General features: G+C 43.5%; 1 protein-coding gene across 1 annotated transcript in view; it reads right to left on the reverse strand.

The window, feature by feature from the left end:
* The window catches only part of LOC122556855 (E3 ubiquitin/ISG15 ligase TRIM25-like), a 68320-nt gene extending 54578 nt beyond the window's left edge, over window positions 1–13742 (reverse strand). The window contains exon 1 of the mRNA XM_087995468.1: window positions 13152–13742. Within this exon, the coding sequence (XP_087851594.1) occupies window positions 13152–13712 (561 nt within the window). The 5' untranslated portion in view covers window positions 13713–13742. The remainder of the gene's footprint in view (window positions 1–13151) is intronic.
* Window positions 13743–27308: the final 13566 nt, after the last annotated feature.

The following is a 27308-nucleotide window of genomic DNA, read 5'->3' on the forward strand; positions in this document are numbered from 1 at the left end:
ATCTTTCCGATAGGAAGGAGACCAGAATTGCACGCAATATTCCAACAGTGGCCTAACCAATGTCCTGTACAGCCGCAACATGACCTCCCCAACTCCTGTACTCAATATTCTGACCAATAAAGGAAAGCATACTAAGCCTTCTTCACCCTGACCTCAGCGATGGGCAAGTTGTTGAGGGAATCCTGAGGGACAGGATGTGCATGTACTTTTCCAGCAACACATTTTCAGCTCTGATCTCCAGCATCTGCAATCCTCATTTTCTCCATGTATTTGGAAAGGCAAGGACTGATTAGGGATAGTCAACATGGCTTTGTGTGTGGGAAATCATGTTTCACAAACTTGATTGAGTTTTTTGAAGAAGTAACAAAGAAGATTGATGAGGGCAGAGCAGTAGATGTGATCTATATGGACTTCAGTAAGGTGTTCGACAAGGTTCCCCATGGGAGACTGATTAGCAAGGTTAGATCTCATGGAATACAGGGAGAACTAGCCATTTGGATACAGAACTGGCTCAAAGGTAGAAGACAGAGGGTGGTGGTGGAGGGTTGTTTTTCAGACTGGAGGCTTGTGACCAGTAGAGTGCCACAAGGATCGGTGCTGGGTTCTCTACTTTTTGTCATTTATATAAAGGATTTGGATGTGAACATAAGAGGTACAGTTAGTAAGTTTGCAGATGACACCAAAATTGGAGGTGTAGTTTGACAGCGAAGAGGGTTACTTCAGATTACAACAGGATCTGGACCAATGGGCTGAGAAGTGGCAGATGGAGTTTAATTCAGATAAATGCAAGGTGCTGCATTTTGGGAAATGAAATCTTAGCAGGACTTATACACTTAATGGTAAGGTCCTAGGGAGTGTTGCTGAACAAAGAGACCTTGGAGTGCAGGTTCATAGCTCCTTGAAAGTGGAGTCGCAGGTAGATAGGATAGTGAAGAAGGCGTTTGGTATGCTCTCCTTTATTGGTCAGAGTATTGAGTACAGGAGTTGGGAGGTCATGTTGCGGCTGTACAGGATATTGGTTGTGTCACTGTTGGAATATTGCGTGCAATTCTGGTCTCCTTCCTATCGGAAAGATGTTGTGAAACTTGAAAGGCTTCAGAAAAGATTTACAAGATTGTTGCCAGGGTTGGAGGATCTGAGCTACAGGGAGAGGCTGAACAGACTGGGGCTGTTTTCCCTGGAGCGTCGGATGCTGAGGGGTGACCTTATAGACTTTTACAAAATTATGAGGGGCATGGATAGGATAAATAGACAAAATATTTTCCCTGGGGTCAGGGAGTCCAGAACTAGAGGGCATAGGTTTAGAGTGAGAGGGGAAAGATATAAAAGAGACCTAAGGGGCAACTGTTTCACACAGAGGGTGGTACATGTATGGAATGAGCTGCCAGAGGATGTGGTGGTGGCTGGTGTAATTGCAACATTTAAGAGGCATTTGGATGGGTATATGAATGGGAAATGTTTGGAGGGATATAGGCCGGATGCTGGCAGGTGGGACTAGATTGGGTTGGGATATCTGGTTGGCATGAACGAGTTGGACCGAAGGGTCTGTTTCCATGCTGTACATCTCTATGACTCTATGACTCTATGACTCTATTCACTGTGGTATCTACAATTCTACTTTCAAGGAACTATGAACCTGCACTCCAAAGTCTTTTTGTTCAGATACACTCCCCAGGACCTTACCATTAAGTGCATAAGTCCTGCCCTGATTTGCCCTCTCAAAACGCAGCACCTTGCATTTATCTAAATTAAACTCCATCTGCTACTCTTTGGTCCATTGGCCCATCTGATCAAGGTCCCATTGTACTCTGAGGTAGCCACCTTCGCTGTCCACTACACCTCCAAATTTGGTGTCATCTGCAAACTTACTAACCATATCTCCTAGGTTCACTTCCAAATCATTGATATAAATGACAAAAAGATTATGGCTTATCTAGTCTGACCTCAATGCCATTTATCTGGCTGTTCTGCTTGATTTTCCTACTATTTAAGAACCTATCTCAAATTTGAATGTAATCAACGACCCAGGCTCAACAGTTTTCTGACAAATTACAAGGATTCACAACCCTCTAAAAGAAGAAATTCATTTTTAACTCAATTAAAATTAAGGGCCCCTTCTTCCAAAGCTATGTTCTCTGGTTCTAGTATCCTGCTTAAGGGAAAACATCCTCAGATCCTTATATGTTTCATTAAGATTACCTTTAGTTTTTCTAAACTTCAATAAGTATAAACCATCCTACTCAAACAAGCTCCTCATCCAAGAAATCTACTCTCACTGAGGTGTCCCCAAATGGAATTATACCCCTTATTAAGTATGCAGGTGAAAACTGTATACAATATTCCTGATGTGGTCTAACCAATACCTACAGCAAAATTCTCTTCTCCCATTCTCTGTAACATTGCATGTGCCTTTCTAATGACTTGCTGTACCTTCATGATAACATGTTGTGTCCCATGTACAAGGACATCCAGATCCCTTGTACCACAACATTCAGTGATCCCTCTCAATTTAGATACCATCTTGCTATTCTGTTCTTCCTACCAAAGTGGACATGTTCCCATATTATATCTGCCAAATTGTTGTCAGTCCCCTACCCCCTTAACATAACCTCTTGCAGAGACTTTGCTATCCTTCTCACAACTCCTTTCCCCACCTATTGTTGTATCATCAGCAAACCAGGCTACAATATATTCTGTTTCTTCATTCAAATCATTACACTCTAAATAGAATAGAATCTCGACAGTGTGGAAGCAGGCCCTTCGGCCCAACAAGTCCACACCTACCCTCTGAAGAGTAAACCACCCAGACCCATTCCCATACCTTATTATTCTATATTTACCCCTAACTAATGCACCTAATCTACATATCCCTGGACACCATGGGCAATTTAGCATAGCCGATTCACCCTAACCTGCAAGTTTTTGGATTGTGGAAGGAAACTCACGCAGACATGGGGAGAATGTGCAAACTCCCTCCAGACAGTTGGCTGAGGCTGGAATCAAACCCAGGTCCCCGGCTCTGTGAGGTAGCAGTGCTAACCACTGAGTCATCATGCCACCCAAATAGCTAAAACCTCAGCACTGAACCATGGCATGCAGCGCCATATATTGAATACTTTAGGAAATACTAATACAATACAGGATATGTCATGGTTCTCCTCTATCCACTCTACTCATTATATTTTCAAAGGACTAATATAAAACAATAGAAACATGATTTCTCTTTTGTTACAACCTCTGCAAAGACCAAAGAGAAATCCAAAGCTCCAATTATTTACTAAAACTAAGAAGCCACAAGATTCTATGGTTTAAAACAGAATTTAAAACCAAACAAAGCGAACAATAAATCTTATCTTAAGCAGCCTCCTACAAACTGAAACGCAGAATCAACATAAATTCAATATGAATTAATAGGCAATTGCAGTTAATTATAAATTATGTATTAATTGGAGCGTACAACTTATGAATTGAATCAAAACAGTCCACTCAGAGTACAGTCTCAGTTGCAAAGTTCTTCAAATCTCTGTCCTGTTCACAAAGAATAACAGCCAGTCTTCCTCCAGGGTTTGCCTAATCCCCAGCCAATGGCGCAATGAACCAAAATTCTACAAATATGGCCTTCACCGGAAATAGCAGATGACTGCAGAACTTTTTCAGTTCTCCTTACAATGGTCTGGATGGCAGAGATCCACATCCTGGGGAAAAGATCTTGTCTATTCACCCTATCCACGCCCCTCCTGATTTTATAAACCTCTATAAGGTCACCCCTTAGGCTCCGATGCTCCAAGGAAAACAGCACCAGCCTATTCAGCCTCTCCCTGTAGCTCAAGCCCTCCAATCCTGGCAACATCCTTGTAAACCTTTTCTGAACCCTTCCAAGTTTCACAACATTCTTCCTATAACAGGGAGATCAGAATTGAATGCAGAATTCCAAAAGTGGACTAACCAATGTCCTGTACAGCTGCAACATGACCTCCCAACTCCTGTACTCAATACTCTGACCAACAAAGTCATAGTCTTTATTTTCCCGGAGTTGGATTTAGCTGGGTGCCTCAGTCTTCATATTCCTGGCCAAAAGGTTGGGGGAAGCCGACAAAATTCCAGTTGGCTGGATCAACATCGGTTGCACCGAGGCAGGGCCTCTCAATTATGTCGCAAGGAAGTCGTATCTTAGAGAGCTGCCAGTCAATCAGGTAGTCAGCAGTTCAGTCATCCCAGCCCTGCCAAGTCAAGCAGTGGCCAGCAGTAATGCTAGCCTTGACAAGTAGAAACCCAAATTGACAAGTTCAGTCCTGTGCAATGCCAGGGGCCAGGCTAAAACACCCCGTCAAGAGGGTAGGATGGCTAAATTTGAGAGGCTGGGGGGGGCGGACATGATGCCTCCCTATGGGGCCTGCAGGAGCACCCTCCCAATCCCACTTGCCTAACATTCAGCTGAAATTGACAGGTGCCAAGTGCAGTATGGGCCATCCCAGCCACAGGTAAAATATCGGTTTGGGTGGTAAGGCTGTTCATTGATCCAAGGTTGGTAGGCCACCTGTTGCCTGCTCATGCCAAGCAGATTATGGCTGGGTAGATTGCCAATGTAAAAGCCAAATAGAATTTACCAGCCCCACACTATCAATCCCACTAGCAGGAGCATGTAAAATCAAGCCAACAGTTTTGTCTTTCCTTTCTTTTGTGAAGAGGTATTAGATCCGTCATTTCACAATCCATTGTGACATTTCCAGGATCTAGAGAATTTTGAAAGATTATAACTAATTGTCTATTGTAATGAAATTGTAATGAAATGCCCCTTTTAAATAAACAACAGCACTTTTGGAACACTAAAAGCAACATTGGTCAACTAAATGACATGTGCAGGAGGGACCGGAGATAGTAAGCCAGGACGCTTAGCAGAGTTCACTGTCAAACTGGTTCAGGCCAGACAGATATGCAAGCCACTTACTTTGACTGATGAGATAATGCTGCGAGGTTTCAGATGGAACAATAGATCAGAGTTTTGGTAGAATTGTTTTTGAGACAGCCTGGCTCCTCGGGTCAGCTCAAACAAGAGGGAAGTTAAAACATCTAAATACTGCCTTTTCCAGCACCTTTTTCTGGGAGAAAAACTCATCCACATGGAATAATTGAATAATGTTAATCACATTGTTGTATGAAAATGCTTTAACTATTTTGGAGGAATATGTGTGTCAGTTACCATGTGATTTAGCAAATGATAGTAAGCCACAGATCTCAGGGATGATCCGGAAAATTGTCAGCGCAACATCGAGGACCAAAGAGCCTGTACTGCGCTGTAACATTCTATGTAACTGTATTTAAAGGGGCCATTCGAATCAGAGGGTCTGACACACCAGAGACAATGTTTAGATCAGAGTGGTGCTGGAAGAGCACAGCAGGTCCAGGCAGCATCCAAGGAGCAGGAAAATCGACGTTTCGGGCAAAAGCCCTTCATCAGGAATCAGAGACAATGCCAACACAAGAAGCAGGAAACTTGGGAGTGAGAAGAACGGCCTCAAGCTCAGTCTGGCCAACTGTAATCAGGGTAGTATACTGCTTCCAAAGTGGATTTTAGTGTGAGAGCACAGTCATTTCAGAACTGTAAGGCTACCTTGAGAATTAGAGGGAAAGTGTGGTGCTGGAAAAGCACAGCGGGTCAAGTAGCATCTGGGGTGCAGGAGAATCGACGTTTCGGGCATAAGCCCTTCATCAGAAATATCCTTATGCCCAAAACATCGATTCTCCTGCTCCTTGGATGCTGCCTGACCTGCTGTGCTTTTTAGGCACCACATTTTCGACTCTGATCTCCAGGATCTGCAGTCCTCACTTCCTCCGAATTAGAGGGAAAGCCAGGTTTTGTAGAATTGCATGCATATATTTTATGTTTCAACAATAGTAAACCATGTCTCATGGTAAAGCACATCTCATTATGAGTGTACAATGAGAAGCAGTAAGTAAGCAAGTAAATCAGACACACGAAAACAACACTTACACAAAGCATCCACTATCTCTGCAGCCATTTAGTTTAAGCCCAGAGGACCTGCATCCGTTGTGCCAATTAATTCATCCTGTTTTCTCCAATGATTATTGTTTCTCTCTCTATTTGTCCCCCAATTAAATTGCATTTGAGAAAGGGTGAGGAAACAAGGTTTTCACTTCAACTAAGATGAACAAGTTCACATTCTGTCATAGTGTCATCGAGTCGCAGAGTAATACAGCTTGGAAACAGGCCCTTCAGCCCAAACCCGTCCATGCTGGCCCATGGTGCCCACTCAGCGAGTTCCAATTGCCTGCATTTGGTCCATATCCCTCTAAACCCCTCCCATCCATGTATCTATTCAAATGATTTTTAAATGTTGCTATTGTACCTGCCTCATCTACTTTCTCTGGCAGGCCATTCCATATACACACCTGTCTCTGTGTGAAGAAGTTGCCTCTCAGGTCCTTCTTAAATCTTTCCCTTCTCACCTTAAACCTATGTCTTCTAGTTTTCAATTCCCCATCCCTGGGAAAAAAAGACTGTATGCATTCTCCTTCTCCAAAATCTCAAACTATATGCATTCATCCTATCCGTGCCCCTCATGATATTGTACACCTAAATAAAGTCACACCTTATTCTCCTAAATTTCAAGGAATAAAATCCTATCCTGGCCAACCTCTCCCTATAACTCAGGCCGACTAGTCCTGGCAACATCCTGGTAAATCTTCTTTCCTATAACAGGGTGACCAAAACTGTACACAATACTCCAAGTGCAGCCTCACCAAAACTTATACAACCGTAACATAACATCCCAACTCCTATTCTCAAAACCTTGACTGATGAAGGCCAGCAGCTAAATGCCTTCTTCACCACCCTGCCTACCTGTGAGTCCATTTTCAAAGAACTATATACTTGTACTCCTAGGTCCCTCTGTTCCACAACACTCCTCAGGACCTTACCATTTACTGTATAAGTCCTACTTTGGTTTGACTTTCCAAAGTGCAATACCTCTCACTTGCCTGTATTGTAATACATTTTTGAGGAGAAAGTGAGGACTGCAGATGCTGGAGATCAGAGCTGAAAATGTGTTGCTGGAAAAGCGCAGCAGGTCAGGCAGCATCCAAGGAGCAGGAGAGTTGACGTTTCGGGCATGATTCCTGAAGGAGGGCTCATGCCCGAAACGTCGATTCTCCTGCTCCTTGGATGCTGCCTGACCTGCTGCGCTTTTCCAGCAACACATTTTCAGCAGTTGTAATACATTTGCCAATTCTCAGCCTATTTGCCCATCTGATCAAGATCCCTCTGTAATTTTTGATAACCTTCCTCGCTTCTAATTTTGTATCATTCACAAACTTACTAATCATGCTTTGTACATCCGCATCCAGATCAGTTATGTACAGAGGAATCTCAATTATCCGAACAACATGGGCAGGGAGTATTTTGATCAGATAATCAAATGTCGGTTAACACAGTTTAGCCAAAATTCGGATAATAAAACGCTGGATAATCGAGGTTCCTCTGTAAATAACAAATAACAAACGTCCCAGCACTGACCCCTGTGGCACACCATTAGTCACTCCCAAAGGGATCAAATTACAAGGTTACAATGGAAATTGTTCAATCATTGTCAAATTTTCCCTTCCAATCTTTCAATGCACCATCTCTCTTCATCTTGGGGCCACCGTTTGATCTCCCTATTGCCATTATTTAAAGGAAGATGGTAAGGAAAAGCCTGTGAACTATAGACCGGTGTGCTTGATATCAGTGATGGGCAAGATATTGGAGGGAATTCTGACAGACACGATTTACATGTATTTGGGAAGGCAAGGACTGATAGGGATCGTCAACATGGCTTCATACATGGAATGTTTGAAGAAGTGACGAAGAGGAATAATGAAGGCAGTGTGCTGGTCATGGTCTATATGGACTTCAGTAAGGTGTATGACTAGTTAATGAGATTAGATCATGCCAAATACAGTGAGAACTCGTCATTTGGACACAGAACTCGCCCAAAGGTGGAACACAGAGGTGGTGGTGGTGGTGGTGACCTGTGACGAGTGGTATGCCATAAGGATTGGTGCTGGGTCCACTGCTTTTTGTTATTTATATAAATAATTGGATATGAACATAGCAGTATAGTTAGCAAAGTTGCAGATGGCAGCAAAATAGGTGGTGTCTTGGACAGCAAAGAAAGTTACCTCAGAGTACAATGATAATTGATCAGATGAGCAAATGGGCCGAGGAGTGGCAGATAGAATTAAATTTAGTCAAATGTGAGGTACTGCACTTTGGGAGGCCAAATCAGGGCAGGACTTATACACTTAATGGTAAGGTCGTGGGAGTGTTGCCAAACAAAAAGAGACCTTGAAGTGTCAGTTCATAGCTCCTTGAAAGTGGAATCGCAGGTAAACAGGATAGTGAAGAAGGCATTTGGTACTCTTGCTTTTATTAGTCAATGCATTGATTAAAGGAATTGAGAGGTCATGTTGCGGCTGTACAGGACATTGGTTAGGCCACTGATGTAATACTGTGTGCAATTCTGATATCCCTATTAAAGGAAGGATGTTGTGAAACTTGAATGGGTTCAGAAAAGATTTACAAGGATGTTACTAGGGTTGGAGGGTTTGAGCTATAGAGAGAGGCTGAACAGGCTGGGGCTGTTTCCCTGGAGCGTCGGAGGCTGCAGGATGATCTTTTAGAAGTTTATAAAATCATGAGGGGCACAGATAGGGTGAATAGTCAAGGTCTTTTCCCTAGGGTAGTGGACTCCAAAACTAAAGGCCAGAGGTCTAAGGTGAGAGGGGAGAGATTTAAAAGGGATCTAAGGGGCAACATTTTCATGCAGAGTGTGTTGTGTGTATGGAATGAACTGCCAGAGGAAGTGGTGGAGTCTGGTACAACTACAATATTTAAAAGGCATCTGGATGGGTATATGAATAGGAAGGGTTTAGATGGATATGGGCCAAGTGCTGGCAAATGGGACTAGACTAATTTCAACTAGTCGGCATGGACGAGTTGAGCCGAAGAGTCTGTTTACATGCAATATATCTTTATGACTTAGCTGCCCATATCTCTCAAAAATGCCACTTGTCTCTCCCTAAGCATCGCTCTCATCTACTAGCTCTCACTCCCCTTCATCCTTCTCCTCCCACTATCAGCCTCAGGCGACTGACTGTGTGGAGTTTGCACATTCTCCCCGTGTCTGCGTGGGTTTCCTCCGGGTGCTCCGGTTTCCTCCCACAGTCCAAAAATGTGCAGGTTAGGTGAATTGGCCATGCTAAATTGCCCATAGTGTTAGGTGAAGGGGTAAGTGTAGGGGAATGGGTCTGGGTGGGTTGTGCTTCGGCGGGTCGGTGTGGACTTGTTGGGCCGAAAGGCCTGTTTCCACACTGTAGGGAATCTAATCTAATCTATCTCTGTCTCTGCCACCATTAATCTCTCACCTGCCATTTCCTCCAAGTATCTATCACTGTCCTCCAATCTATGTCATTCCCACCATTTGTATCCCTCTGCTCTGGTCCCTACCCAACATGCCACTGAGCTCTGATTGAACAGAATATTCCCAGCATCCCGAGTAATGCCCCAGTGGTATTATCACTGGATTATTAATTCAAAAACTCAGTGAATATTCTGGGGACCTGGGTTTGAATCCCACCATGGCAGATGGTGGTATAATAATGGAGGTTAAAAAGTATCTGGAATTAAGAATCTACTGATTACCATAAAACCATTGCCACATGTCAGAAAAACTTTGGCTCATTAATGTCTTCCAGGGAATGAAATTTGCCAACCTCATCTGAAAACAGTCTTGTCAACACTGCAAAATCCTCCTTGCTAACATCTGGGGGGTAGTGCAAAATTGGGAGAGCTGTCTCATAGGCTGGTCAAGCACCACCTGATACAGTCATGGTTACAGAATCATATCTGACATACAATATCCAAGACACCACCATCCCATCCTTGGATATGTCCTGTCCCATTGGCAGGACAGACCCCGGCAGATGTGTTAGCACAGTGGCATACAGTGAAAAGCGAGTTGCTATCAGAGTCCTTAACATTGACTCCAGCCCCCTTGAAGTCTCATGCTTCAGGTTAAACATGGGCAAGGAAAGCTCCTGCTGATTACTACACTGTGTCTGCAGCAGGTTGTGAGGGATCCAACACATACTTATCCTTACCAATCTGCCAGCTGCAGATGCATCTGTTCATGAGATTATCAGTAAGAGTGACCACTGCACAGTCCCTGTGGAGACGAAGTCCCACCCTCACATTGAGAATAACCTCCATCGTGTTGTGTGGCACTATTACTGTGCTGAATGGGACAGATTTTGAACAGATCTAACAGATCAAGACTAGGCATCCATGAGATGCTGTGTGCCATTAACAGTAGCAGAATTGTACTCCAGCACAATCTGTAACTTCATGGCTTGGAATATCCCCACTAAACCATTACCATCAAGCCAGGGGAACAACCCTAGTTCAATGGAGAGTGCAGAAGGACATGCCAGGAGCAGCAGCAGACATACCTCAAAATGGGGTGTCAACCTAGTGAAGCTACCAAATAGAACTACTTGCATGCCCAACAGCACAAGCAGCAAGTGATACTCCACAACCACTGGATCAAATCTTCGCTCTGCAGTCCTGCCACATCCAGTCATGAATGGTGGTGGACAATTGAAACAATTCACTGGAAGAGGCTGCACAAATATCTCCATCTTCAATGACAGAAGAGCCCAGCATTTCAGTGCAAACGTTAAAGCACAGCAATCCTCAGCCAGAAGTGCCAAATGGATGATTCATTTCAGCCTCCTCCAGTCGTTCCTAGCATCACAGAGACCAATCTTAAGCCAATTCAATTAATTCCACGTGATATCAAGAAGCGATTGGACACACCGGATACTGCAAAGGCTATGGGCCCTGACAGAATTCTGGCAATAGCACTAACGACTTGTGCTCCTGAACTTGCCGCTCCCCTGACCAAACTGTTTCAGTACAGTTACAACTATCAAACATTGTGGAAAATTGACCAAGTTATGTTCTGTTTACAAAAAGCAAACTAAATCCAAACTGGAAAATTACCACCCCATCAGTCTACTCTCGATCATCAGTCAAGTAATGCAAGGTGTCATCAACAGTGGCTACCAAGCAGCAACTGCTCAACAATAACTTGCTCATTACAGCCTTATTTCAAACCTGGACAAAAGAGCTGAATTCAAGAGGTAAGGTGAGAGTGATAGCCCTTGACATCAAGGCCACATTCAACCAAGTGTGGCATCAAAGAGCCCTAGTAAAACTGGAATCAATGGGTATCAGGAGGCAAACTCCCTACTGGTTGGCATCACACCTGGCACAAAGGAAGATGGTTTTTGATGTTGGAGGACAGTCATCTCACTCCATGACATCCTTGCAAAAGTTCCTCAGAGTAGAGTCCTAGGGCCAAACATCTCCAGCTGCTTCATTAATGGCCTTCCTTCCATCATAAGATCAGAAGTGGGGATGCTTACCAATATGTGCAACATGTTCAGCACAATTCATGACTTCTCTGATACTGAAGCAATTATTGTTCAAAGACAGCAAGATTTGGACAACATCCAAGCTTAGGCTGACAAGTGGCAAGTAACATCCTTGCAACACAAATGCCAGACAACAACCATCTCCAGTAAGAGACAATCTAATCACCGCCCCTTGATATTCAATGGGTTACCATCACTGAATCACCCACTATCAGCATCCTTGATGTTACCACTGGCCGGAAGTTGAACTGGACTCATCTCATAAACACATTGATTACAAGAGCAGATATAAGGCTAGGCAAGTAGCTCACTTCCTGACTCACCGAAGCCTGAGCGCAAAGAACAAGCCAGGAATGTGATGAAATACTCTACACTTTCCTGGGTGATGCAGCTCCAACAACGTTCAGAACCTCGACACCATCCAGGACAAAGTAGTCCGCATGAATGGCACCGCATCCACAAGCATCTATTCCCTCCACCACAGATGCTAGGCAGCAGTGAGTACTATCTACAAGATGTACTGCAGAATTTCACAGAAGTTCCTTAGATAGCATCTACAATCATTTCTATCTTGAAGGACAAGGACAGTGAACATATGGGAACACCACTACCTGAAAATCCACCTCCAAGCCCGCTCACCATCCTGACTTGGAAATATATTACCATTCCTTCACTGTTGCTGGGTCAAAATCCTGGATTCCACTACCTTCTTAAGGGCAACTAGAGATGGGCAATAAAATGCTAGGCAGCCAGCAAGGCCAACATCCCATGAATGAATAATAAAAGAAAAATTCTTTGGCTGCTGCCTTATACAGCAGGGTTTTCCATCTGCAGTGCTCAGCTTCTCCATATAGCTGGCTCCTGGTTAGGAATGAAAGTTAAAGAATTCTGTGTAGGTGTCACTGTTAAGTCAAGTCTGACCTTCACAGTTACAACATTTGCAAGTTTACCAGCTGTTGACAGCGCCCTTTCTCCCTCCTTGTAAATCTCAGGATCTCAGTGCCCGGGTCCCAAGTAAAAATATTCCTTTATATCTTTCTCCATGAAGAGATACTCCATGCCCAGTATAACCTAAGTAATCACAAACATTCGTTTTGTTTCACAGTCACACTTGGTGTTTTATTTTCACATGGATTCAGCACTTCCTTTTCAAGCAGTCAGTGTAAATGGTATACAGGCTCAGGCAGGTACACTAACACTTCTCAAATGATAATTCTCTTTTGTTATGAGGAACAACAGTTCCTCCACTCAGTACCTAAGTCTCCTCCTGTGAGGATCCCTAACTGTTGATATCCTCCCGCTAAGGCTCAGAAGGCAGAATCTATTAGTGTTATATAGCCTACTACATGCTTTTCTCTACAGCCCAGTGTCATGAAATCCCGGTTCTTGCAGGCCCCACATTGTAAATTGCTGAGCTCTCAGACAGGCTGAGAGAAGATAGGAGATATTCAACCCTGAGTCACTCTCATATTCCCCTAGTGTCCGCTCTGTTCTCTCAGACTGTATGAAAATGGAAAGGGAGCAAGCTGACTGACAAGAAGCAAACAGCCATAAATCCAGTTTCAGGGCAGTGAAAAAACATTGGACTAACTCAGCACTGACTACAATAAGTTCCACTACTGGTCATTAACAAGGAGTTAGTAAACTCGTGTACTAACCTTAATATCAGCTTGTGCTTCATTCAGGCTCAGCAGTGTGTGGAATTTATGTTTACCTGTTACTGTACAGGAAACACATAAACACACATCTTCATCTTTACAGTAAAACTCCAGGAGCTTCTTATGGTCAGTGCACTGTCTGTCTGTAACATCAGCCATAGGATCAATAAGGGTGTGATCTTGATATGCCTTGTTACGTAAATGGGGTCTCAAGTGAAGGAAACAAAATGAAGCTAAACAAGTAAGACATGTTTTTGCAGCTGGGAATGGTTTATCATCACAACTATCACACCTGGCACCTGATGTTTCAAAAGAAGACTGTGATTGCTTGTATTTTTCAACGATATTATACAACGTGGTATTTTTGTCAAGTCTCGGCTTCTGGTTGAATTTCCGACGACACTGAGGGCACTCAAACCCTCCTGGAACTGCTTTCTGGGCCCAAACTCCCTCAATACATTTCAAACAGAAACTGTGTTGACATGGTAATGTCACAGGGTCCTGATAGACGTGGAGACACACAGCACAAGTTAATTCATTTTCCAAAGATCTGGGATCCATTGTTACACCAGCTGAATGTTTCGCCCAGCACCAAAGAGACTGAGAAGCCAGAGCCGGAGGTGAAATTCTTAAAACGCTGGGCGTGCAGATGTTCACTTTATGACTCATTCTGCCAAAGCTTAACCCTTTCAGGTCTGATGTAGCAGTTCAGAGCGAAAATCAGGAAAATAAATTGACAATACAAATAAAGCCACAATACAGAAGATAGACACAAATATAAATTCCAAATTAATCAGCTCAGACCAGAGCCAAAGTGGTTGAAGATTCATGTGAGGGATAAAGTAATCAAATTAAAAGCAAAGCAACAGAAACTACAGATTTCAATAAACTCACCATGAAACCTCTAACCAATGAAAGATAAAACACGGTTGGACTATTAACTCAAAACAGCAGAATATAATCAGAGGATGCCACAATCAAACTGCAGAGAGATCAGGACAGTTCCATCTCAAGTACTATGTCAGCTCTCTCACAAGAATAAGAGGAGCCATTCTGCCTCACTCCTGATGTCATTCCCAAAGAGTATCTTAACTCCATTTATCTGTCTGGGGTCCTTAACTGTTGATATTTTTTATCAGCTGATACAATATTAGCTGTGAAATTTTCATTTGACGCCATCATCTTTCTGGGGATAAAATTCCAGATTTCTACTACCTTGTCTGTAACATGACATTAGCAATGAACAGCCTGGCTCTCAACTGAAGATTGTGCCACATTCTTCTGGAGTGTCCATAAGCGATATTAGTTTAATTCCATCAACTAAAACAAGTTCTTTAATCATTTTAAGGATATTTATTCAATGACTCAGTGCTCAAGAAATAAAATCTGGTCTCCAGCAATAATTTTCATTAGGTAACCCTTTTTGCCTCTGTATGATTCTGGTAAATGTGTGCTGATCTCTCTGCATGGTCAATATAATCCTCCCAATGGTGAAAGACTCTGAACGGAATGAATTACCCTAGATGAGACTTACGGGCAGCAAGGTGGCTCATTGGTTAGCACTGCTGCCACATGGCACCAGGGACCCGGATGTGATTCCACCCTGGTGGACGCTTTTATAGTTACCTCATCACTCATTGAAAGAATCTCTGATGGCAGAGGTAAAGTGACACTGTTAGCTTAATTACGTTCAAATTGACAAATTCAGATTGACCGTCAGCACCTGAAATGACTATCTTTGCCTAAAATGGGAGCTTGTTGAATTGCTTAAATATGCATTTCTTGGAGTGAGAGACCTCTGGGTGGACAACAGGCCTGCAGGCAGAGTTGGTATTTACTTCAGGCCCTCTGTCTCTGCCTCCATGTTGCTGACCAGAAAAATAATATACACTTTTCCTGCAAGAAGTAAATCTGCCACGCCCAGCTCACCAAAAAAAAAACTATTATTTCACATTGACCTCTGGGAACTCACATGAACTGACTTTCATACCTCATGATTTATGAAAACTTGCAATTTGTAACCTCTCTCCTCCTGTCCTGCCTTAATTCCCTTATATGTAGATGCAATGGCAAAGCAATTCCTCACCACCCACATCATGACTGCTTTGTCACAAGACCCTTTCTTTTCTCTCACCTTAAATATCTTTTGCTGTGGCATTATTTAATAATTAGGAATTTGAAAATCAAGGCTTGAGAACACTTTTTCAGCCCATCTCAATAAGGGTAGAAAGGGAAATTCTTTTACTCATTCAGAGAAATTAGGTTGGATCGAGAAAGCGGTAAACCAAACAATATCTTGTGCATCAATCTTAGGACAGGAAGGTAATTCTCATTTCAATTCTCCCATTCCTCCCTTTGTCCACAACAATCACAATCCTGCCACATCCTTCATTAAACTCAATTCAGGTGCTTACATAGCTATTCAAAGGCTAGACAAAGAGGGCTGTTTCAGGGGAATGCACTGGTTACAAGTAAAAGCCAAAATACTGCACATATTGGAAATCTGAATCAAAAACAAAAATTTCTGGGAAATTTCAGCATGTCTGGCAGCATCTATGCAGAAAGAAACAGAGAAACTGGTTACATGAACTATCTTAGGTAGATGAGGTGAAACGAAATGATTATAAAGTGGCAACCAGTCTTGGGTGCCCCTTGGGAAGTGCCTCAGAGTCAAAGTTTCAGTGGCAGAAAAATGACTTTGATATACAGGTATAATTGGCACTGCACAGGTTCCAAGTAGAGTGGGCAATCAACACTTGGTCAGTATAGTTTTGTCACCTTTTTGTCATCAGAGGGGAGGAGGAAGGGCAAGGTTGCCAAGGTCAGAAGGGACAATAAGCTGACCACAAGGTCAGCAGAAAATAACAATGGTGTCCTTGTGGTGAGCTTATTGTCTCTTTTGTTCATGGCATCCTTGCCCTGGCTCTTCCCCTCTGACATCAAAAAGATGATGGAACTATATTGCCCCAGTGTTGACTGCCCACTCTATTTTCAAATGTTGGATCTATGGGCAAAAAAAGACAAATGGACTCAACAGAAAGGATCCTGGGCATAAGCAAGGAAGGAGAGAGAAATAATAGGCTGGAGATTACATTGAGATGACTGACAATTGAGCCTGGGAAAAACTGCTCAGCACCACAAACACTAGCTCCCGACTTCCAAGAACATTGAGTATTGCACACAAAATTATTCAAAATTCTTCCTTCAAGGACGTCAAGTACACTAGATCAAACTGTTATGGCTACACAAAAGCCCTAGTTAAGATGGCAGATAAATCTACATCCTGATAATCCAAAAAGGACTGCCATATCCTGTTAAAAATTCCAAGTTTCCAGTGTACCATATTCGTAAAAAGGTCCGGAGGAATAAGTTCCATGATAAGCCTATGCCATTTCGGGGGTTTTCAGAACCCCAAAACATTAGAATATTTTTCCTTGAACAACAAATGAGAATATTAAAAAGTTTTTTTTCCCATTAGCATTCAGAGAAAATATATTGGGTAGGCCCAGGAGAAGAGAGATAGGGTCCATCATAACCTCAGTGTCCAAGACCCTCTCTGTAACTCCTGCCACAGCACTCCAATATGTACAGAGCCTGCGGCAATACCATAAACAATGAATGAGAGTACCGATACTTACTTTCCACTTAGGACATAATGAAGATACTCCCACCTTAAATTTTGAGAGACGGTTTGGGGCCAAAATGGACCCTATGCAGAATCTTTAACTGCATGGCATGGGTCCTATTACAGTTCGATATCTTCCTCACATCCTCACAAATGTCCTCCCATGCCTCTGTAGAGATCTCAACCCCTAGTTCTCTCTCCCAGACCCCACAAAACCGTTTCAACGTCTTCTAAAAGACCACCCCTTAACATATGATGCAAAGTACTAACAGAGTAGCACCTTCTTCTCTGTAACAGATCTGTAGGGATCGGTCAAAAGCAAGGTCCCTTTTCCAATAAAATCCCTGACCTGAGAAAAGAGAGAAAGATCTCTGCTAGCTAAACCATACTTATGGGTTATATGGTCAAAGGACATCATTATTTTACCTTCAAATAAATCATCCAAACAGGAGATTCCTCAAGCTGCCTAGAGCTTAAATCCAGGGTCCATTCTCCTCGGCTAAAAGCCTGACATACCAGCTATGGAGGTAAGAAAGGGCATTTTGGATACATTACCTCCACTCTATCGTATTGCCCTCCATGCCTTAACAGTATTAATAATTATAGGATTATGTCAATATTCTGCAACCATCTTCATTTTATCTAAGAACAACAGGCTAATGAGAGGACACTTTGCGTGGGAGTCCTCAATATCTAGCCATGTTGACACCGGATCCTCACAAGCCCAGTCACCAACAAGAAATACAAGGGAATTTAATTGGTATCTTTTAATATCCTGGAGGTCCACTCCCCACAACCCATGAGGCAACTGCAATTTAGCCAGCTTGATAAGAGGTCACCTGTGGCGCCAAATAAAGGAGCTAAACCATCGTTTAAGTCTCCAGAATGTTTGCCTAGGAACAATTAAGGGGAGCATTTGTATAGGATATAGTAAATGGAGGAGAATATTCATTTTGATAAGAGCTACCCACCCTCACCAGGATATTGGAAACGCCTCTCATTGCTGAAGAACTTGCTTAATCCTGACGAGCAAATGGGCAAAACCGGCCTTAAACAACCGCTCAAAGACTGGTTGACCCAGGGTTACAAAAATGCTTAGTAAAGAAAACCCTACTGTGACTATTTGAAGGGGAACCGTGACTCACCCCTCCACTTCAGATATCCTCCTAAGATCCCCCATAGGCATAGCCTCTGATTTTGAGAAATTACTCTTATAACCCGAAGAGGAGCCAAATGAATTGATACATTGCATCAAATGGGATACCAAGACCACTGGATTCAACAAAAAACAAGAATATCATCCGCATGTAATGTGATCTTTTGCGATTTGGATCCTAATTTCGGGGTGGCTATGTTAGGATCCCTACGGATCGCCTCTGCCAACAGCTCAATCACCACTGTGAAAAGTAATGGTGACAGGGGTCAGACTTGCCGACTGCTGCTACGAATATTAAAATTACTAGATCTTACACCATTGGTGAGAACCATCGCCAAAGGATCAGTATAGAAGATCCTTACCCATCTAATAAAAATCTTCCCCAATTCAAATCATTCAAGGCTATAGGAAAGATATGGCCACTTGACCCATATCTTTTCTGCATCTAAGGAGATCACTTATCCCTGAACTGACTACTGCTGACAAGCTTGAATCATATTCAGCAAACTCCTGATACTATCAGAGGATGTGTGGCCTCTTATAAAACCAGTCTGGTCATCCTTGACAATGGAAGGCAGCACAGTTTCCAATCTTAATGCAAGAACCTTAGACAAAATTTTAAAGTAAGAATTTAAAAGTGAGATGGGTCTATAGGAGGCACATAGACCCTCTGCAAAAATACACCAAACTGCAACCTACCTGCTCCACAGGGTCTGAGGGAGGATCACTTAACTGGAAACAGTCAGAATCCACTCCACCAGACCACTGGACCACTCAAATGTAAGGAACCAGCGAGGAAGTGGGGTAAGCGTGCCGGCCTGCTAGGAAGACTGAGACTATATGGTTTCAAGACCCCCCTTCGTAGCTTACTCCGAGCAAATGTACAATCTCTGGAGAACAAGATGGACGAACTCAGATCATGGCACAGCTTCCAGCGTGAACTGCAAGAATGCTGCGCGCTCTGCTTCACTGAAACCTGGCTCAATCCATCCATTCCCGACTGCGCACTTTAGGCTGTTAGTTTTTCTATCCATCGTCTGGACCGCACACCGTCCTCGGGTAAGACAAAGGGTGGAATCAACAACTTGTGGTGCACGGACATTACAACCCTGGGCAGCCATTGCTCCCCAAACCTTGAACTCCTCACCATCAAATGCCGCCCCTTCTATCTACCACTGGAATGTACCACTGCTATACTAACTGCTGTGTGCATACTGCCACAAGCAAAAGTTGAGGAAGTCTGGATGTGCTGTACTCCACCACTAACACCCTGGAGACAGCATACCCCGAGGCCCCATTTATTGTGGCTGGCAACTTCAATTAAGCCAATCTAAGGAAGGTGTTGCCCAAGTACCACCAGAACATTACCTGCCCCATTAGGGGCCTGAACATTTAGACTACTGCTACACCACTGTGAAGGATGCCTACCACTCCATCCCTCGCCCTCATTTTGGGAACTCCGACCACAATGCCGTGTTTCTTCTCCCAGCTTACAGGCAAAAGCTCAAGCAGGAGACCCCCTCACGGATACAGGCCCAGTGCTGGTCGGAGGAGGCAGAGGATCAACTCCGGTGCTGTCTGGAATCAGCTGGCTGGGACATGTTCAAACAGTCTGCAGATACCTTGGACGAGTACGCCACCACCATCACAGACTTTATCAGCAAGTGTGTGGAGGACTGCATACTGAGGGAGTCAATCCGGGTGTTCCCCAACAGGAAACCCTGGCTGAATCAGGACATACAGAACCTGCTAAAAACCAGGCGTGAGGCCTTCAGATCAGGAGACCCACTCAAATATACAGAATCCAAGTATGACGTTCGCAGAGCCATTAAGACAGCCAAGGACCCATACCGATCCAAACTAGAGACCCAGACAGACACCGGCCAATATGGCAAGGACTGAATGACATCACAGTTTCTAAAAATAGACAGTGCAAAATAGCAGACACATCCCTCCCAGATCATGGGTGGATTACGCTTCGGCGGGTCGGTGTGGACTTGTTGGGCCGAAGGGCCTGTTTCCACACTGTAAAGTAATCTAATCTAATCTAATCTCAACAATTCCTATGCTCGCTTTGAGCAGAATTTCGGCGGAGAGGTAACACCTGATTAGATTAGATTACTTATAGTGTGGAAACAGGCCCTTCGGCCCAACAAGTCCACACCAACCCTCCGAAGAGCAGCCCACCCAGACCCATTCCCCTACATTTACCCCTTCACCTATTTAGCATGGCCAATTAACCTGACCTGCACATTTTTGGACTGTGGGAGGAAACCGGAGCACCCGGAGGAAACCCACGCAGACACAGGGAGAATGTGCAAACTCCACACAGTCAGTCGCCTGAGGTGGGAATTGAACCCGGGTCTCTGGCGCTGTGAGGCAGCAGTGTCAACCACTGTGCCACCGTGCCGCCCCTATTCCAACAAGTCCTGAAGAACCTACCCCAACAGTCACTGCATCAGAGATCAGATCAGTTTTCCTTTATATGAATCCAAGGAAAGCAATAGGACCAGACGGAGTACCAGGCTGTGCACTCAGAGCATGTACAGATCAACTGGCAGAGATCTTCTCAGACATCTTCAACCTCTCCCTGCAGCCCTGCCTGTTCCAAGAGGACCAACATCATCCCTGTGCATAAGAAGGCTCATGCAGCATGTCTCAATGACATTCACTAACACTCAACAATGGAGCCCCCCAGGGATGCGTACTCAGTGGCCCTAACTTCGGTGGTCATGAAGTGCTTTGAAAGGCTGGTCATGGCATTAGTCAACTCCAGCCTCCCCACTACTCTTGACCCACTCCAATTTGCTTATCGGACCAAAAAATCCACATCAGATGCCGTATCACTTGCCCTTCAATCCTCCCTAGAACATCTTGACACCAAGAACAGTTTTGTAAGAATCCTACTTATTGATGACATTTCAGCCATCAACACTATTATCCCCTTGAGACTGATTACTAAACTTAGTGATCTTGGACTAAGCCCCACTCTCTGCAACTGGATCCTCAGTTTCCTGACCCACAGGCCACAATCAGTGAAGATTAGGGACAATATTTCATCCTCACTAACACTCAACACTGGAGCCCCCCAGGGATGCGTACTCAGCCTCCTATTGTACTCACTGTATACCCATGACTGCGTTGCCAAATACCAGACTAATGCCATTAACAAGTTTGCTGATGATACACCATAGTCAGCTAAATCTCAGTTGATGACGAAACAGACTAAAGATAGGAGGTGGAAGACCTGGAAAAATGGAGCACTGAGAATAATCTAGCTCTCAATGCCAGCAAAACCAAGAAACTCACGACTGACTTTTGGCGGGATGTTACCCATGCCCCCCTACACATTAACAGCACAGAGGCGGAACAAGTGAAGAGTGTCAAGCTCCTGGGTGTGGTCATCCTCAACAAGCTTTCTGGGACTCTTCATGTGGACGCACTGGTTACAAAGGTTCAACAACGTCTCTTCTTCCTCAGGCAGCTGAGGAAATTTGGCATGACGGTGAATACCCTTGCCAACTTTTATAGGTGCGCCATCGACAGCATTCTGTCTGGATGTATCACTGCCTGGTGTGGCAACTGTACCATTCAAGACCAGAGACGGTTACAGAGAGTGGTGAACTCAGCCTGGACAATCACAAAGGCCAAACTCCCATCTATAGAATATATCTATCAAGGAAAGGCTGCCAGCATTCTGAAAGATCCATCCCACCCTGGCATGTTTTTGTACAATCTCTACCATCGAGGAAAAGGTGCAGAAGCCTGAACTCACACGCACCAGCCGGTTTCGTAACAGTTTCTATCCTACTGTTGTTAGAATACAGGATGAACTCACAAACTCTTAACATTTGCATGTACCTGTGTTTTTGTTTTTGCCACTGTTTACCTATCATTTACTTATCTGTGCTACTTAACTCTGTGATCTGCCTGTATAGCTCACAAAACAAAGTTTTTCACTGAGCCTTGGTACACGTGACAATAAATTCAATTCAATTCGATTCAATTCCTCTGAAGTCTTCCCTTTCTTGGAACGAGAGAAATATTAGCCTCTCTCAGGGATGGCAGGAGGCAATCGTGGCTACGTGGTTAATTATACATGTCTAACATTGGTCCCAACAATGTATTTATAAATTCTTTGTAAAACTCGCAAGGGAGACCGTCAGGGCCAGATGCCTTCCCATTCTGCATCTGTTTCACAGCTTCCTGTATCTCCTGTTCTGTTAAAGGAGGATTAAGGAAAGATGCCTGTTCAGAGGTAACACCTGGAAGATCCAGGATCTTAGCCCATCCATGTTCAGACTGGTATAGTTCAAAATACTAGCATGGATCCAAATGCAGCATGGATCTTTGAGAGTCGCAAGTGACCTTCCCAATCCCATTCTTAATTGAGGTAATGGATTGGAGCATTCTTTCTCCTGGCAAGACATGACAGATACCTGCCCGGCTTGTCACCATGGTCAAACAGTCTTTGTTTCGCAAAGGAAAGTTCCTTCCTTGCTGTCTGCTTAAGCACAGGATTCAAGGTGGACCAAAGAGTTGTAACTCTCTGCAGTCTAGTCATCGATGGCTTCTCAAAACATGCCTTTTCAGCGGTCTTTAACCACGCCTTGAGCAGGTGTTGTTGCTCTCCCTTCTGTCATTTCTGACCAGCAGAGTAAGAAATAATTATCCCCCTGGCATAAGCCTTAGCAGTCTCCCAAAGAATCGATGGGTTATTGGCCTTATCCGAATTAGTAGCTAAAAATACCTTAAACTCATTGAGGAACTATTCGACAAACTTACTGACCTTAAGAATAAAGGGATCCATTCACCAGTGCCGAGAGCCTGCAACACTGCCCTTAACCTCAGTCTCTAGATATACTGCAGCATGATCCGAAATAGTGATATTTCCAACTATACAGGACGTTAACGAATGCAAGGATAATGCAGGGTTTAGAGAAAAATCAATCCTAGTATGACACTTGTGCGGATTAGAAAGAATGTAAAGTCCCTACCTGGAAGATGAAGACGCCTCCTGACATCCACTAATCCCAATTCCTCACCTAAGTTGATTAAATTGTGAAGAACACGTTGAGGGGCCTTTAGGCATTCTATCTTTTGCCGGATCCATGAGGCAATTAATGTCTCCCCCTATAATAATTTGCTACGGCACAAGCGCCATCAGTTTGCATCTATCAAAAATGTAAAGGGGTGCGCTGGGGGACAATAAACATTCAAAATACCATATTCTTCTCCTTGTATTGAGGCCTTAAGAATGACAAACCACCCATAGTCATTTTTAATCTGATCTATCAACTTAAATGAAAGATTATTCGTAATGAGTATGGCCACACCCCTGCTCCTATTATTAAAGGGGGAGAAGTACACCTGATCAAACTCACCCTGCTGCAATTTCAAATGTTCTTTATCATTGAGATGAGTCTCCTGCAAAAGGACAATATCCTCCTATCTAAGACTAGAAAGCACCTTTTTCCTCTAAACTGGGGAATGATTCCCTCTAATATTCCAAGTACACCGTTGGAGGATACAGCCATGACTCTTTATAACATCATTTAATCTCCAAAAAGGAAGAATTCGATTTATTAACATAAACAGAAAAAGACCCGTGAAACCTAAAACAAAATACATAAATTAAAACTACTGCATCTAACATACTAACAACTACATAAACAAAAAACAAACAAACTCAACCAAATGCAAAACACTTAATGAGGGGCTCTGCTCCCTGCCCACAGGGGACAATAACATATCCTAAAAACACTTTCATACCTCCTTCCAGCTTGAGAAAGGAAAAATTATTAACAAGGAAATTAAAAGTAGACACTCTACCCATCCCCAAATATACATTAACACCCATTAATATCAGAAAATATTCAGCAACATTTTCTTAAAGAAAAAAGGAGAGAGAAAAAGGAAAAAGAAACACTATTGCCCACATCTTTTAAGTGATCCGATCTGTTTTAAAGTGTCCAAACAATTTTCACTTTTTCTGAAGAGTCGAAAGAGTGCATGGACCCATCGTCAGGGAAGCGAAGCACGACCAGGTACCTCAGGGAATACTGAATACCAAGTCTCTTGGCTTCATTAAAGGTCTTCCTTTTACGAATTACAGTTGCAGAGAGGTTCTGAAAGAACATTATCTTGGAACCTTCGTAAGTTAAGGCCTGTGGATCCTTCCCCTTTATTCTGGAGGCCTCAGTGACTTTAACTTTGTCCCTGTAAGTTGTGGAGTCGCACTAGGACTGAATGAGGGCACTGGTCCAAGCCAGGCCTGTGCACCATGACTCGATGTGCCCTTTCAACTTCCACCCAGTCCAATGCAGCCTCCAAACCATGATATCGCAGCAGCCAACTTTCAAAGAAGCTGGCTGGTCGCCGTCTACTCCCCCTGGCAGACCCACAACGCAAATACTCTTCCGCCTACCTCTATTCTCGAGGTTGGCGACTTGCTTCCGTAAGGTAAGGAGCTGCTTCTCCAATACTTGAACTTGTTCTTTTGAAGAGTTGGTCACGATTTCCAAAGCTGCGGTCCTTCTTTCCACTTCCTCCATTCGGTGTCCGAGGCCTTCCAGCTGCTCCTCATGCTTGTGGAGCATGGTCGCGATCAGGTCCAGTCTGGCACGGAACTCCTCCTCAATCGATGACTCAATCCTATCTCGTAGTCTCGCAAACTCTGTTGCCAGGTCTTGGTGAGTGAGCGACTCCGATGGACTAATGCAGGGAGCTGCAGCCGCGGAAGTGCCCAACTTCTCAGCTGAGCATCCTGTGTGTTGGGACTTGCTGAACTTTTACCTTTTGTCATGTTTCTTTAATAAAACAAACTTTATTTTTTAAAATTGTATACATTCTATAAGTTCTAGAGCTCACTAAATGCCGAATTTTCATAGAAATAATTTAAGTGGGGAGGTGAGAGTGTTCCTTTGCCTGAACTGAGACGGAGAGCTCAGCAAAGCAGACCTCTCAGATCGCCGCCATCTTGGATCCCTCCTCACATCCTTCTTAAATCTTTCTCCTCTCACCTTAAAAATATGCCCCCCAGTTTTCAACTCCCACACCTTCAAAAAAAGACCCTTGCTATTCACCTTATCTATGCTCCTCATGATTTTATAAATCACCCTTGACAGTCCTATGAAAAAAGTCTATCTTTTTATAATTCAAACTCTCCATTCCCAGCAACATCCTGCTAAGTCTTTTCTGAATTGTCTCCAATTCAATAACATCCCATATATCAGGGCAACCAGAACTGCACATAGTACTCTAGAAGAGGCCTCACCAATGTCCTGTACAATCTCAACATGACATCCCAACTCCTATACTCAAATGTCTAAGCAACAATGGCAAGCTTGCTAAATGTCTTCTTAACCACCTGTCTATCTGTGATGTAAATTTCAAAGGATTATGTACCTGAACACCTAGGTCTCTCGGTTATTCAACACCACCCAGGGCCCTTCCATTAATTGAATAGGTCTTACTTTTGTTTGTATTACCAAAATGCAATACCTCACATTTATCCAAATTATACTTCATCTGCTGGTGACCGTATAATGAGAGGGACAGATACTATTCTCTGGACTCATGAGCAGGAGTCTCATAGATTGTGTTACCGCCTGTTGTCAGGGTATATGACATCTCCTTGGGGCTGGAGAGGAACTAGGAGAAGGAAGTAATCAAGTAGTTGTCACCCATGCTGGTGCCAATGACCTTGATAGGACTAGAAGAGAGGATCTTCTGATTTAGTTAAGAGCTAAATTAGAAAGCAGAACCTCCAAGGAAGAATTTCCAGATTACTACCTGAGACATCAGGTAAATAAAGACAGAGATTGGAGTGGGTGGAATAGGTTTCAGTTCATGGAGCATAAACATCAGTATTGGGGCAGAAGGGAGCTGTTAAGTGTGAGATGTACTTCTCTGAATCTTGCTGGGACCAGAGTCCTGGCAAATCAAATAACTAGAATTTTCAGATGCGTGTGACTTTTAAAAAGGACAGAGCTGAAAATGTGTTGCTGGAAAAGCGCAGCAGGTCAGGCAGCATCCAGGGAACAGGAGAATCGACGTTTCGGGCATAAGCCCTTCTTCAGGACAGACCTTTTAAAAAGGACAGACAGGAAGGAAAGGATGTTGAAATCACATTGCTGGTATGGGATGGAATAAGAATGATAGAAAGAAATTATCGTAGTTTGTAAGACGTACAATTCATATGGGTGGAGGTAAGAAATAAATAAAGAGTAGGAGACACTCGCAGGAGTAGTCCATAGGCCTACAAGCATTGGCTATAGAGTGGGACAGATTAACTTAGGAGATAATGAGGATATGTAACAATGGCAGTATGTCAATCATGCATCATTTTAGTCTTCATGGACTGTCAGGTTAGGATAGTCACATTGGTAGAGGTAACTATGAGAAAGAATTCAAAGTGTATTCAGGTCTGTTTTCTGAAATAATAGTGCGGATCCAACCATGGATTAGGCTTTGTTTCATCGAGTGATATATAATGAGGTAGGTCTAATAAATTATTTCAGAGTCAAAGATCCCCTCAGAGCCAGTGATCATACATGGTATATTTTACCATTCAATCTGAGAGGGAGGAACTTGAGTCGAAGCAACTGTGTTAAAATTAAATAAGGGTAAATACAAAGGAATATGGGTAGCTCAGTGGTTTAGCACTGCTGCCTCACTATGCCAGGGACCCGGGTTCAATCCCAGCCTTGGGTGACTGTCGGTGTGCAATTTGCACATTCTCCCCGTGTCTGCATGGGTTTCCTCCGGGTGCTCCGGTTTCCTTCCACATTCCAAAGATGTGCAGGTTAGGTGGATTGGCCATGCTAACTTACCCATAATGTCCAGCGACGTAGAGGATAGGTGGATTAGCCATGGAAAATGCAGGTTGCAAGGATAGGGTGGGGGTGGGAGATGAGTCTGGGTGGGTTGCTCTTTGACGAGTCAGTGTGGACTTGCTGGGCTGAATGGTCTGTTTCCACACAGTAGGGATTACATTAAAAAAAATCAGTGCAAGCCGGCTGGAGTGGACTGGGAAAGGAGATTAGCAGCAAAGGCAGTTGAGGAATATTGGCAAACATTTAAGAAAATAATTCACGATCACAGCAAAGATATATCCCCATGAGGAAGTGGGACTCTAGGAACGGTACAAGCTAGACTAGGAAAGTTAGAAAAAACTACATAACATGATAAAAGATTAGTAGTAAGCCAGAGGATTGGAAAGTTATAAAAATGAACAGAAGACGACCAAACAACAAGGTAGAAGATAAACTTTGAGGTTAAACTTCTAAGCAATATCAAGACAGGCAGCAAGAGCTTCTTTAAATATGTAACAAGGAAGAGAGAAATCAAATGCAAACATAGGCCTCTGAGAGAA

Source organism: Chiloscyllium plagiosum, unplaced genomic scaffold (genome assembly GCF_037043375.1).
Source record: "Chiloscyllium plagiosum isolate Xiang-an unplaced genomic scaffold, Cpla_swu_hap1 HiC_scaffold_16, whole genome shotgun sequence".
In the NCBI taxonomy this organism is placed as follows: domain Eukaryota; kingdom Metazoa; phylum Chordata; class Chondrichthyes; order Orectolobiformes; family Hemiscylliidae; genus Chiloscyllium; species Chiloscyllium plagiosum.